Raw genomic sequence first — 12,611 nt, 5'->3', positions numbered from 1 at the left:
GTTTTTGTTTATTTAACCTGATTTATACCAAAGGTGTGTCACAGTGGATCAAACGATTACAAGAACACTAAGGTATAAAATTAAGTTTAAACAATGAGGCTTTTAAATAAAAGATCACACCCACTCCTTATCTGAAAGTTATTTCAGACAATACCATATCCAACCTTCATTTTCTTATCCCTAATCAGGAGCAGATAATTCAAAAGGGAGATTTCATAACTGTATCAACAACATGTCCTTATGTGACCCAGTCATTCAGATATGAAATACAGGTTAAGTGGACAATAGAAAACAGTATAAAATTGAAAACAGCCTCACAATCATAGGAGACAACTCCTAGGAACCCTGACTTGTATACTCATATGATTTATGCACCTGTTTCATTGACCACATGCAGATCAGGAGTCAGAATGGCATGGATGAGCATGTTCAATGTCACACTGAAAAATGTTTCAATCAATCAATCAATCAATAGGTGTCGTACTGTTCAGGGGTGGAGGGGAAGTATTAACAATTTCCCAGGTACAAAATATATTACAACCAGTGTTGGGGATCTGAACGATCTCTGTAACATAAATACAACCTTGAGGAAAACCATGTGGGACACTATACAACAAATTAGTATTTCATACACATGCACTGAAAATCAACTGTGCAGAGAGGCTGAAAGAAGCAATAAAAGTAACATGAATGACACCCCTTCAGAGCAAGAACCACAGGACACTGGGATGATAGCTTCCCCTGCAGTGTGTGTCCATCTGCTCCAATATCTGAAGCAACCATGCTGATCCTCCGCAAAGCTAAGATTTATGCTCTTGTGCTGATCAGATTAAAGTGAAAACTAAAACAATAAAAAACCCTGTTTGAAACTGACACAATGAAGCATTACAAAGCAAATTCTTAGGAAGAGATAGCTTCACCCTAACCTCACTCTCCAGTTAGTTCATACTGAACAACCTACATAATATTTTGAAAATACTGTCCCAGAAGATTATGACCACAATTACTTTCATCAAGATCTAAGCTCTTATATAATCTAAATTAATGATGTGTTAATGACTAAAAAAATTTGAGTAGCATTCAACATTTATGGCTCAGAGTAAACCCAATGAAATTACTGGACCTGAGTAAAACTTAGCTGAAGGCAAAACCCAATAGAGTGGTACCTCTGGTTAAGAACTTAATTCGTTCCAGAGGTCTGTTCTTAACCTGAAACTGTTCTTAACCTGAAGCACCACTAACCTGAGGCTAATGGGGGCCTCCTGCTGCCACCACACCGCCGGAGCACAATTTCTATTCTCATCCTGAAGCAAAGTTCTTAACCTGAGGTACTATTTCTGGGTTAGCAGAGTTTGTAACCTGAAGCGTCTGTAACCTGAAGCATTTGTAACCCGAGATACCACTGTATGTATACTCTGCTAGATGATATATATCACAGACTATTAATCTTGTGCAAGAACCAACAAACTACAAAAAGGCCAGACAACCTCCATTAATATAAATTCTTCTAGGAGATACAGCAGTGAAAGTCTGTTGCTTCAGTGCTAAATCACAGTTTACTATATTATAACATTTAAAAGACATGGTATAATATACCTTTGCAATGTAAGCTGTTGAAAGTAGGTCTGATGCGCTCTCAAAAATATGTATTCTATAGCAAAATAAGGCCGAGTTACTTATGTACCTGCACAGGTGGTGATGTTAATTCTAATAATTTATTATCTATAAATTACCACAGGTAACAGAGCACTGCACAAATTTATAACAGAAGATTTATGCATAAATACAGCCCCATATGCAATTAAATACTATTTTCTATCTCCCTATGGGGATGTGTGCTTTTTAATACCCTGCAAAGTACTTCAATGGATATGTCTAATGTTAACTGTTTTTATCTGACTCAGGGTATATCTGTGTGCTTGGATCTTAAAATATCCCTTCAGTGAAAGATGAAAAGAAGTGCCTGAACACTTAAACATCTCGGCAGTCCCAAGGACACTAAAAATAATCAAGTAGCCAGAGAAAGCTCTTGAACTTTACCCAGATCTTGTGTTCAGGAAACGGTTGTGGAGAGCTTGGGCAAACCAATTACCAGTGATAATGGGAACTGTAACATTTGTTAAACATGGAAACTAGCATTTGCACATCAAGAGACTGGTGCATAAATGCAGGCGTATCCCCCCCCCTTCCTGTTCATTTTAATGAAGTTCATTCCCACTGCTTCTGAGCCCAAATGGAATAAGAGAGCACCAACAAGTGAGCAAATATGCCACCATCTATCTCTTTCCACGTTAATCTGTGTGCTTTCTTCCTCCGGGTGATACACTAGAAAGGGGTAGGCACTCCTCCACTCTGTCTAGGTCACAGGTGAGGAACCTCCAACCCACAGCCCAAATTTGCCCCAACACCACACGCACCTGCCCCACACACCTGAAGTTATATGTGACATCAGTTGTGGGACAGGTACAAACACAGCTGGATTTGCTGCATGACTGAGTTCCCTATGAAGAACTCAACTGCGTGGTTGATCCCTGAAGAAAAAAAGGCTGAGGTCACCTGCACAGCTGAGTTGATGGCCTCACTCTTGCTGACTTTGTCTAATCCTCTTTTAAGCCATACAAGTTGGTGGCCATCACTACACCTAGTGGGAGTGGTGGCTGTAATTTAACTATGTACTGTGTGAAGAAAAACTGTTTATCTTGTCTCCTGGCTCTTCCAATATTCAGCTTCATTGGACTGCCCTGAGTATTAGGGAACAACTCTATCCACACCATGTCTAATCTCATACACCTCTATCATGCTCCACTTACTCACCATTTCCCAAAATAAAAAGCCCTAAATATTGTCACGTTAGAGAGAAATTGCTCCAGACCTCCTCTATGCCCCTGTTCTGCACTGCAGTGAGTGGTTGGTGTTTGATAAATACTGTAAAAGAGGCAGCTTATCTGAGCAGGTGCGCTGAGCAAGAGTTCTAGGGCTTTTTGCATATGAAAACTGTACTTCAGAGGTCCCCAAACTAAGGCCCGGGGGCTGGATGCGGCCCAATCACCTTCTAAATCCAGCCCGCGGATGGTCCAGGAATCAGCATGTTTTTACATGAGTAGAATGTGTTCTTTTATTTAAAATGCATCTCTGGGTTATTTGTGGGGCCGGCCTGGTGTTTTTACATGAGTAGAATGTGGTCCTTTTATTTAAAATGCATCTCTGGGTTATTTGTGGGGTATATGAATTCAATCATATTTTTTTCCAAAATATAGTCTGGCCCCCCACAAGGTCTGAGGGACAGTGGACCGCCCCCCTGCTGAAAAAGTTTGCTGACCCCTGCTGTACTTGATCTCTCCTCCCCAGCCACCCATCATGGCAGCTAGGAGGAGGGGCATATTTCGCCTGGAAAACAGAAGGTTAAGGGGAGGAAGACAGTGGTCTTCAAAGATTCACTGCTTCTGCACCAAGCAAGGGCCTGGTCCATATAGGAACATAAGAAGCTGCCTTGTACCACGTCAAACCAACGGCCTAACTATCTCAGTAATGTCTACACTGGTTGGCAGCAGCTCTTAAGAGTTACAGGCAGGAGACTCCCCAGCCACACCTGGAGATGCCAGGGACCGTGGAACCTTTTGCTTGCAAAGCAGTTAGTTGCTGTGCCAGGGCCTTGCCTAGATGAGCGCCAAGGTCCCTTGCAACCCCGTGAGCCTACGATCCCTTTTGTGCGCCCGGCTCCTTCTTTGGGCCATTCTCGTGACTGCGCGGCCCTGCCACCATAATGGGACTCCCTTGCGCGACAGCGTCCCCTGCTGTCGCCTGGCGAGCGTTCCGGAGAGTCAGGGCCCGAGCGGCGGCGCCGCCAGCGGATTTGCCTCTGAACGCTCCTCCCCCGCTGCCGCCGGCTTCTCCAGAGCCGGCAGCTCAAGGCAGGCGATCCCGGCTTTGGGAGATGGTGCCTGGCTTGCCGGGTGATGTCCTGCCGCGGGCTGGTTGGCTGCGAGAGAGAGCCGCGGAAAGCCGCCGCCTTTGCAAAAGCCGGAGAGGGCTGTGATTGGCGTGCGCAGCTGAGGGGGCGCATCGGGGAAGGGGGGCGGGGAAGGGGAGTCGGCCAGGGCAGTCGGAGGGGCGGCGAAGGAGGCGCACCAGCAGCAACAGCAGCAGCGATGGCTCCCTCCGACACCGTCCCCGCCGCCGCCGCAGCGGCCACGGGCAGCAGGGGGCTGTAGGAGGAGAAGAGCGCAGGCCAGCCATGCTGTCCAGGAAGGGCATCATCCCGGAGGAGTATGTGCTGACCCGGCTGGCCGAGGATGTCCCGGATCCGTCCCGCTACCACGCCCGGGAGAGGAGGGCCCGCTTCGTGGGCAAGAACGGCACGTGCAATGTGGCTCACAAGAACATCCGCGAGCAGGGCCGCTTCCTGCAGGACGTCTTCACCACCCTGGTGGACCTCAAGTGGCTCCACACGCTCATCATCTTCACCATGACCTTCCTGTGCAGCTGGCTGCTCTTCGCCATGGTCTGGTGGCTCATAGCCTTCGCCCACGGGGACCTCGATCAGAGCACCCAGCAGCTCCACCGGCAGGGCGGCGGCGACGCGGGGGAGCTGGGCGGTGGGGTGGACTTCGTGCCCTGCGTGACCGACATCCGCTCCTTCACGTCGGCTTTCCTCTTCTCCATCGAGGTGCAGGTGACCATCGGCTTCGGCGGGCGCATGATGACCGAGGAGTGCCCCTCCGCCATCCTCATCCTCATCGTGCAGAACATCGTGGGCCTGCTGATCAACGCCATCATGCTGGGCTGCATCTTCATGAAGACGGCCCAGGCGCACCGGCGAGCCGAGACGCTCATCTTCAGCAAGCACGCCGTGATCGCGCTCCGCGAGGGGAAGCTCTGCTTCATGCTGCGCGTGGGCGATCTGCGCAAGAGCATGATCATCAGCGCCACCATCCGCATGCAGGTGGTGAGGAAGACGACCAGCCCCGAGGGGGAGGTGGTGCCCCTCAACCAGATCGACATCCACATGGAGAACCCGGTAGGGGGAAACAGCATTTTCCTGGTCTCCCCGCTTATCATCTGCCACGTGATAGACAGGAACAGCCCCCTCTACGACGTGGCCCCGGACAACCTCCACCACCACGAGGATCTGGAAGTCATTGTCATCCTAGAAGGGGTGGTGGAAACTACGGGCATCACCACTCAAGCCAGGACGTCTTACTTGGCCGACGAGATCCTCTGGGGACAAAGGTTTGTGCCTATAGTGGCCGAAGAGGATGGGCAGTACTCCGTAGATTACTCCAAGTTTGGCAACACTGTGAAGGTGCCCACCCCAAGCTGCACTGCCAGGCAACTGGAGGAAAACCAGAGCATCCTGGACAGCATCTCCTTTTCACCTAGGGGCACTATTAGGAAAAGGTCTGTCAGGTTAAAGCCCATGTTTTGCATATCCGATGAACCATCCTGACACACCACGTAGATTCAGCTCCTGTATCAGACACAGCCAGCAAACAGGACACCCATGTGTCCCTCTATTTCTGTTATTCAGATTGTGGTTCCACAAGGTATGTAAGATACTGTTTTGTGCAAGACAAATGTGTGATTCAGGACATCTAAGGAACACTGAGTTTGAATCATCTCCCTTTGACTTTCTTATTTATTTGCACAAACACTTGGAGATGATAAACAAGCTGAACAGAAAGTCGCCTTTTTTTAAGAAATCGTTTTCTATGTATTAAGTTGTATTATTTATCATCTGGCAATGCATAGATTTGATATGTTTTTAACTGTCATCATATACAAGCATCTCAGTTCCAGTACAGTAGTTAAGTTAAGTAGGCTTAATGATAAAGAAATAAGTTATTAATATTTATGATAAAAAGAGGCTGCATACACAAGGGTGCCTGTTTACACTGCAGTGCTTTGTCTTAAATAATTATTTAATTTAATCCATAAATAATATTGCATGGTTTATTTTAATTGCAAGTGAACTAGGTGATGTATAATCTCATTGGCACTCGTTAACTTTGTAATTAAATTCTACTGGAATTAAGTTCATGCCAAAAATAGTAGACAGTAATAAGATATAGTAGTTGCAGGTGGGGGTTGTAAACAGTAAAATGAAATGTCTTAAGTGTGTTTATTTAGTCTATCACATCCAGCTTCCAAATCCTACATAACACAAGTATAAACCTTATAAGCTTTTTATCAGTGCTGCCTGCTACTGAAATTGTAGGCGCATTCAGTTTTGACCCAGTTTAATTTGAACTAAGGAATTAGATCCTTCAACTTAATTCAAACTCAGTACCCAATATTGATCCTTCTGACCTAAGTAGAATCTCATTTTAAAATAGTGGACATTCTGTACAAATATACTTTCTAAGATGATTTCTAATGTAACAGACAAATAAATAACGATATGCAAGCAGTATATTTACGCACTCCGTATCCTTTAAATTCAAACCATATTTGTCAATAAATGGCAACAGCAAGATAAAGCAATTTGCTGTCAACACAATTTGCTTGCCTGCCTTGACAGCACCATCATACACTTGCAGTAATGTTTTTTGTTTTAATAGACAATACAAAAGACAGCAAAGTAGATAGTGTGTCAATCTAGGACTACCCAGGAACAAATCCCCACTTACCCATAGGGTTTGTCAGATAACCTTGGGCCAGTCAATACTTTCAGCCTCATCTACCTCACAATGTTGCTGCAAGGAGAAAAGAAAAGAGAACCATTTGTACAGAATTCATTGGAGGAGAGGCAGGATATAAATAAAGTACATAAATTCTTATCGCCGTTTATTTAGTACTTATTATTGGAGACAAGTCAGTGATTGCCAATACAGTAATCACACTGAACCTAATTGTGGCATTTACCACACCAAAAATGATAATGGAACTCAACTGACAATCGGAGTCTAAATCAGTAAATGCACTTAGATTTTAACTACCGTAATTTAATCCAAATAGATGCAATGAAATTAGATCAAATTAAATCAAAATTCTTCAAACTGATCTTATTTAAGTTACTCGACTGAGTGACTATCGAGTTACAGATCATATATGTATTAATAAAAAAAAGATATTACCTTATTCTACCAAATAAAACAGTGTAGGAAAAGGAACTGTAATTCCAAATGTAAAGTCTTAAATGCACGTTACATGAGCATGTAAGTACCTTTTAATACATTTGCATGCTTTTAAGATATTTGCTACACAAGCAAGTGTGGCATAGCTGTTCAGCCTCTGCACAATATCTAAACAGAAGCAGTACAGTATGTGGCTTGGAATAAAGCAGCCAAACAAAGTTAATGGTTTTACATTCTGGTAACAGAAAAATTAAAAGCTACACATTTTTGTGCTAAAATGCCTGTTATTATGATCACATTGTTTAATACAGTTGAGGATTGTTTTGATATCTCACCTGTATGGTTTGCGACATCTGTGTAATTTCTTCCAGCGATGTAAGTGCTCTTAATCTCCCATATGATCTTTACAGCCTGCCTCTACTTATCCTTGTTTAATTGTAAAAATGCCACACAGATTTTGTTGATTTCAAATGAAAGAAAATTGCTTTCACTCCCTAAAGTGCCCTTATTCAGCATCAAGATGATGTTTGTAAGGTATACTGAAATGTAGCTTTAACATCTAGGCTGCAATTCATTAACCCAGAACACTTGGGTTTAAATTTATTTTAAACTGCTGATTGGGACAAAACAGGTTGGAATCTAACTGCACCTGCTTTGCCAATTTGTGGAATTGGTTTGCATGCTGAGAGACTAGGGAGTTTGCCTTTAGTGGTACTCAAGAGGTTGCTGTATTGTTGCTGAGTTAAACAGTGAGGCTCTAAAACAGCTGTTAAATCAAGCATGTGATATAATTCTCACATAGGTCTGGGTGAAGATGTGCATGAGCCTATTCATGCAACTTTTTGTGTTTCCAATTGCTTGAGGAAATCTATATATTTATAGATTCCCTTTGTTCTGTGTATCGTTAGCTGGGGAACAAGGAAGGAGAAATTTAGAATAATTGCTCTCAGGGCCCAGTGCTACTGAGGCTGTCATAGCAAGAGACCTGGCTTTGTCTATTTGCATAGCTGCCAAGTTTTCCCTTTTCTTGCGAGGAAGCCTATTCAGCATAATGGAATTTCCCTTAAAAAAAGGGATAACTTGGCAGCTATGTATTTGCAGAATGACAGATGGCCAAAGAAATGGATAGTCAAAAATTTTATGACAGACAGGAATAACATTTGGGTCATCGCTGAATTAAAAATTTTCATTCTCTTCCTGTCATATTTTAAAGAAAAATGCAAAACTGTAATGACAAAATATGTTAATACACACCTTGCTTCCCTTTGTTAACAAATAAGTTGATAACTTTAGGCTGCAATCAGATATACACTTACCTGGGAGTAAGTCCCACTGAAATCAATGGGGCCTACCTCTGAGCAGATATGTGTAGGACTGCCCTGTTAATTAAACAGCAATAAATTTACTCCTTCTGAATTCTGGTTATGTGTATTCCTTGGGTTCTTTATTTGAAGTCTTAATAACAATATACTAACCCTATTCCTCCCTATGCACACTTATTCAAGGACAGGTTGTTTCATTTTTTCCTATAATATCAGAGGTACCATTGAGGAAAGCAATGGTACTTCTGATATCTCTCCCCACGTTTTAGGTCATATGTTGCGATTTCTCAGAGGTGCCTTCTCTGCCTTGCCAACTCCCTGGCTCTGTGCCAGGTGTGAGGAGCATTCAGCCTTCCAGATGTTGATGAACTACAACTGCTGCAATCCCTGCCCATTGGCCATGCTTGCTAGAGCTGATGGGAGTTGTAGTTCAGCAGTTCTGAAGGGCCCAAGATTCCCCATACCTGTTTTACATGCTCACAATATACGTCCTTCACCCCTACCACCTATACCAGGCATCCCCAAACTGCGGCCCTCCAGATGTTTTGGCCTACAACTCCCATGATCCCTAGCTAAGAGGACCAGTGGTCAGGGAAGATGGGAATTGTAGTCCCAAACATCTGGAGGGCCGAAGTTTGGGGGTGCCTGACCTATACAAATCACTGAACAATCTTTCAGGGTTAGGAAGTAACTCCTAACTGATCTATAAGTAGATATTGCTACACGCCAAAATGTAAGCCCCGCTCACTATGCCTAAGTAAGTAGCACAAGTGTATTCAATGTGCATTCAATGTGCAAATGCAAATTAAAGCCAAGGGAGAAGGTTGTGGTATTGGTAGGCTGACTTTGGTCAGTGGAAAAGACAACTTGGATAACAGGGTTGTTTCAGCTAGGTCATTCCATTAGGTGGAGTAGGATTAGTTGCCTTAGATTTGGGATGTCATAAATGGGAAGCAAACAAAGTTATTTATTACAGTTGCCTTGGATACTGTGCACCTTGATGGAGGGGAGTGCCATTCTTCGGGCAGCAAAATGATTCTAGCCAGCCCTAGAATGAAAGCAGTTGTTTTGGCATGCAAGGTTATTGTGGACACTGAGCACCTGTGAAGGATACTTGTAGAGAGAGGCATTAGTGCTGGTGAATAGATTTTGTCACACTATAGAAGGACTGGTGATGAGGGATATTTTCAAAAGCTGTCCACAGGGACTTCTCCCTTCAAAACTAATGATTTTTTTTTCCTGTGAGAAGAATAAATGCAGCCTATGGGTATCTTCTAGGTGAAGGCTTTGGCTCTCATAGCCATTTACACAGAAAATGGCTTCATATTAAAATGAAGGAGCCAGGTTCCCCCCCCCCCCAATCCCTTGTCCCAACATCTCCCAAGCATAGCTGCCAAGTTATCCCTTTTTTAAAGGGATTTTCCCTTATGCTGAATAGGCTTCCTCGCGAGAAAAGGGAAAACTTGGCAGCTATGCTCCCAAGCCTGGCTCCTCCCCTCTCCTTCAGGTAATTCTGGGCACCAGCTCTTATCCTCCTTAGTTCAGGTATTAAAAATCCACTGGCACCCCATCCCTGATTAAAAAATGACAACAGAGATGTCCCCAGAACTTCCCATTTCTGGGGCTGCTGCAGTCAAAGCTCAAATGGCAGTAACAACAGATGGGTTCCTTTTCCTCTTAATTCATCTCATAACCTGCATCAGTCCAATCCGTAAGACATATGAACAAAACCCTATGGTGTACTTTCACATGTCCAGTGGGGAAACTGGCCATGTGAATCCACCCTTACACTGTTTAGTGTGTTGTGTTCCTACAGCTAGCATCTTTTTCTCCCCCCACTGTCCATAGCTGCCAAGTTATCCCTTATTTTAAGGGATTTTCCCTTATGCTGAATAGGCTTCCTCGCGAGAAAAGGGAAAACTTGGCAGCTATGCCACTGTCATTGAAAGTATTACTTCACTGTAGCTCTGGTAACCTATCAATTAGCTCAATCTGCAACCCAGTTTAAGGCATACTCACCATCTTAGTTCCATGTAAAGATGTACCTTTCTCTTCTGTTATGATGCTTTCTGTATTCTTAACCAGCTTAGTGATAGAAATTGAACAGAAGGCATATTTGTCCTGAAACATCAAAGTGCTGTCAGCACAAATGGTGGCAAATCTGCGAAGACTTGTTGTTGTTTAGTCGTTTAGTCGTGTCCGACTCTTCGTGACCCCATGGACCATAGCACGCCAGGCACTCCTGTCTTGCACTGCCTCCCGCAGTTTGGTCAAACTCATGTTCGTAGCTTCGAGAACACTGTCCAACCATCTTGTCCTCTGACGTCCCCTTCTCCTAGTGCCCTCAATCTTTCCCAACATCAGGGTCTTTTCCAAGGATTCTTCTCTTCTCATGAGGTGGCCAAAGTATTGGAGCCTCAGCTTCACGATCTGTCCTTCCAGGGAGCACTCAGGGCTGATTTCCTTAAGAATGGATAGGTTTGATCTTCTTGCAGTCCATGGGACTCTCAAGAGTCTCCTCCAGCACCATAATTCAAAAGCATCAATTCTTCGGCGATCAGCAAAGACTACCTCATGCCCATTAAAAAAAAATGTCAACTTGCTTTTCAACTGCAATTCTGTACACACTTACACAGGAGTGAGTCCCACAGAACCTGGCAATACGTACTTCTGAGTAGACAGACGCCAAGTTGCACAGTTTGTTGTTGTTTTGTTTTGTTGTTTTGTTTTGTTGTTGTTAAAATTGATTCAGACTCTTTTAGACCATTTAGCAATTATAAATAGACTTTATTGACTCAAATGCCCATGTATCATGCCTGTGATAAATATATCCCCTAAATGTAATGGGAACATGTCAAAGAAGAAAAGAAATATATATATAATGTGCTTTAAATAAGATTGATTTAAACATCAGTTCCGAAGGTTCTAATAAATGGCATGTAATTTGAATAAGAACAATGGTTTGGAATGTACCATCTCATGCTAAAATGAGAACTGTATCACATAACTTTTGATTCATTTCAAATTAATGGTCTTTTAAATTCAAGCCACAAATATGCTTTGAGGAATGTTCAGTGATTCATATTAACCTAATCTTAAAAAGCAATACAAATGCCATTGCAAGAAAGCACTAGGCAGCGGTTTTATGAAATGTGGTTTTGATGCCAAAAAAGCACACACAAATATCAACATAAATGTAAAATTAATTTCACACAGGAAAGGAGTTGCCACTTCCTTTTTCCCTGTGCGAAACATTGCAACTGAGCATGAGACACTTAATGTGGAGACACTTGATGTGGACACAATGTGGAGCACGAGCCTCACATTGGGAAAAAGATTCCTGCATTGCAGGGGATTGGACTAGATGAGCTTTGTAGTCCCTTCCAATTCTATGCTCTTTGAAGCTTCTCTCATCACAGCATTTGCATGCCTGTTGATTTTAGATTTCTCTCCATGATGCACCTGCTAAATGCAAGAGTCCTGGCAGCAGGAAGGGTAGGATCAATCCCACCAAAAGCTTCCCCTCACCCAATGGGTTAGTAATCAAGGGATTAAAAAGAATTCAAATGAGGAAAGGCAAACACAATACAAGCAAAATTATATCAGTTTTTCATCAGATTCTCTTAGTAAAGAAAAATATGAGCTTTTAAATACCAATATAATGAAAGAAAAACCCAGACTTTGCTACACTATAACTCTATCCAGGAAGGGTGATATACCCAAGGAAGGAGGCTTGTGGAAACAGATCTCCTTTCTAGATTGTGTATTTGAATGCAAGAAGTGCTATGTGAAATGTGGGGTAATCAACAATGCCCACACCCAGCACCTAAGGCTGAAGACGTGGGCAGTGCCAAGGAGAAGATCAGCTGTGCCAACTCTGACAGCACTAATCTATTTGGAGTGTAGGGAACTGAATCCAGGCCTATCTGTTCTCCCTGTTGACAGCAGCAACTGTCCATTGAGTTCTGCTGCTGCAAAGATCCTCATGTACACTAGATACATACTTTAAACCAGAAACGTAACTTGCCTTGATCCGTTAGATCAAGAGCGGGACAAAAGATGGACTGTTGCTCTATCCTGCATACCCTATACCAACACCATGCAGAAGAGCAGAGAACACCCCTCCTCTGAAAGATCTACAGTATATGGCTGACTTTGCATGGCACAACTGTGTGAGGATAGGCAGGAGTCACCTGTGAACAATGAAGAGTTTCTC

The 12,611-nt window shown here is 43.4% G+C and overlaps 1 protein-coding gene across 4 annotated transcripts in view; it reads left to right on the top strand.

The window, feature by feature from the left end:
- Positions 1-4,097: 4,097 nt before the first annotated feature.
- The window catches only part of KCNJ11 (potassium inwardly rectifying channel subfamily J member 11), a 15,035-nt gene continuing 6,521 nt past the window's right edge, over positions 4,098-12,611 (top strand). For 3 of the 4 annotated variants that reach the window (XR_004692843.2, XR_004692842.2, XR_004692846.2), the window contains exon 1: positions 4,098-5,543. Coding sequence is in view for 1 of the 4 variants with exons in the window: in XM_035120287.2 (XP_034976178.1) it covers positions 4,235-5,446 (1,212 nt within the window). In the remaining 3 variants the exon portion in view is untranslated. Of the gene's footprint in view, positions 8,490-12,611 lie in introns of those variants that run through there. The other variant, XM_035120287.2, reaches the window with a different exon arrangement.

Source organism: Zootoca vivipara, chromosome 1 (genome assembly GCF_963506605.1).
Source record: "Zootoca vivipara chromosome 1, rZooViv1.1, whole genome shotgun sequence".
NCBI lineage: Eukaryota > Metazoa > Chordata > Lepidosauria > Squamata > Lacertidae > Zootoca > Zootoca vivipara.
The sequence above is the reverse complement of the archived record's forward strand: the minus strand, read 5'-3'. Positions and strand labels throughout refer to the sequence as shown.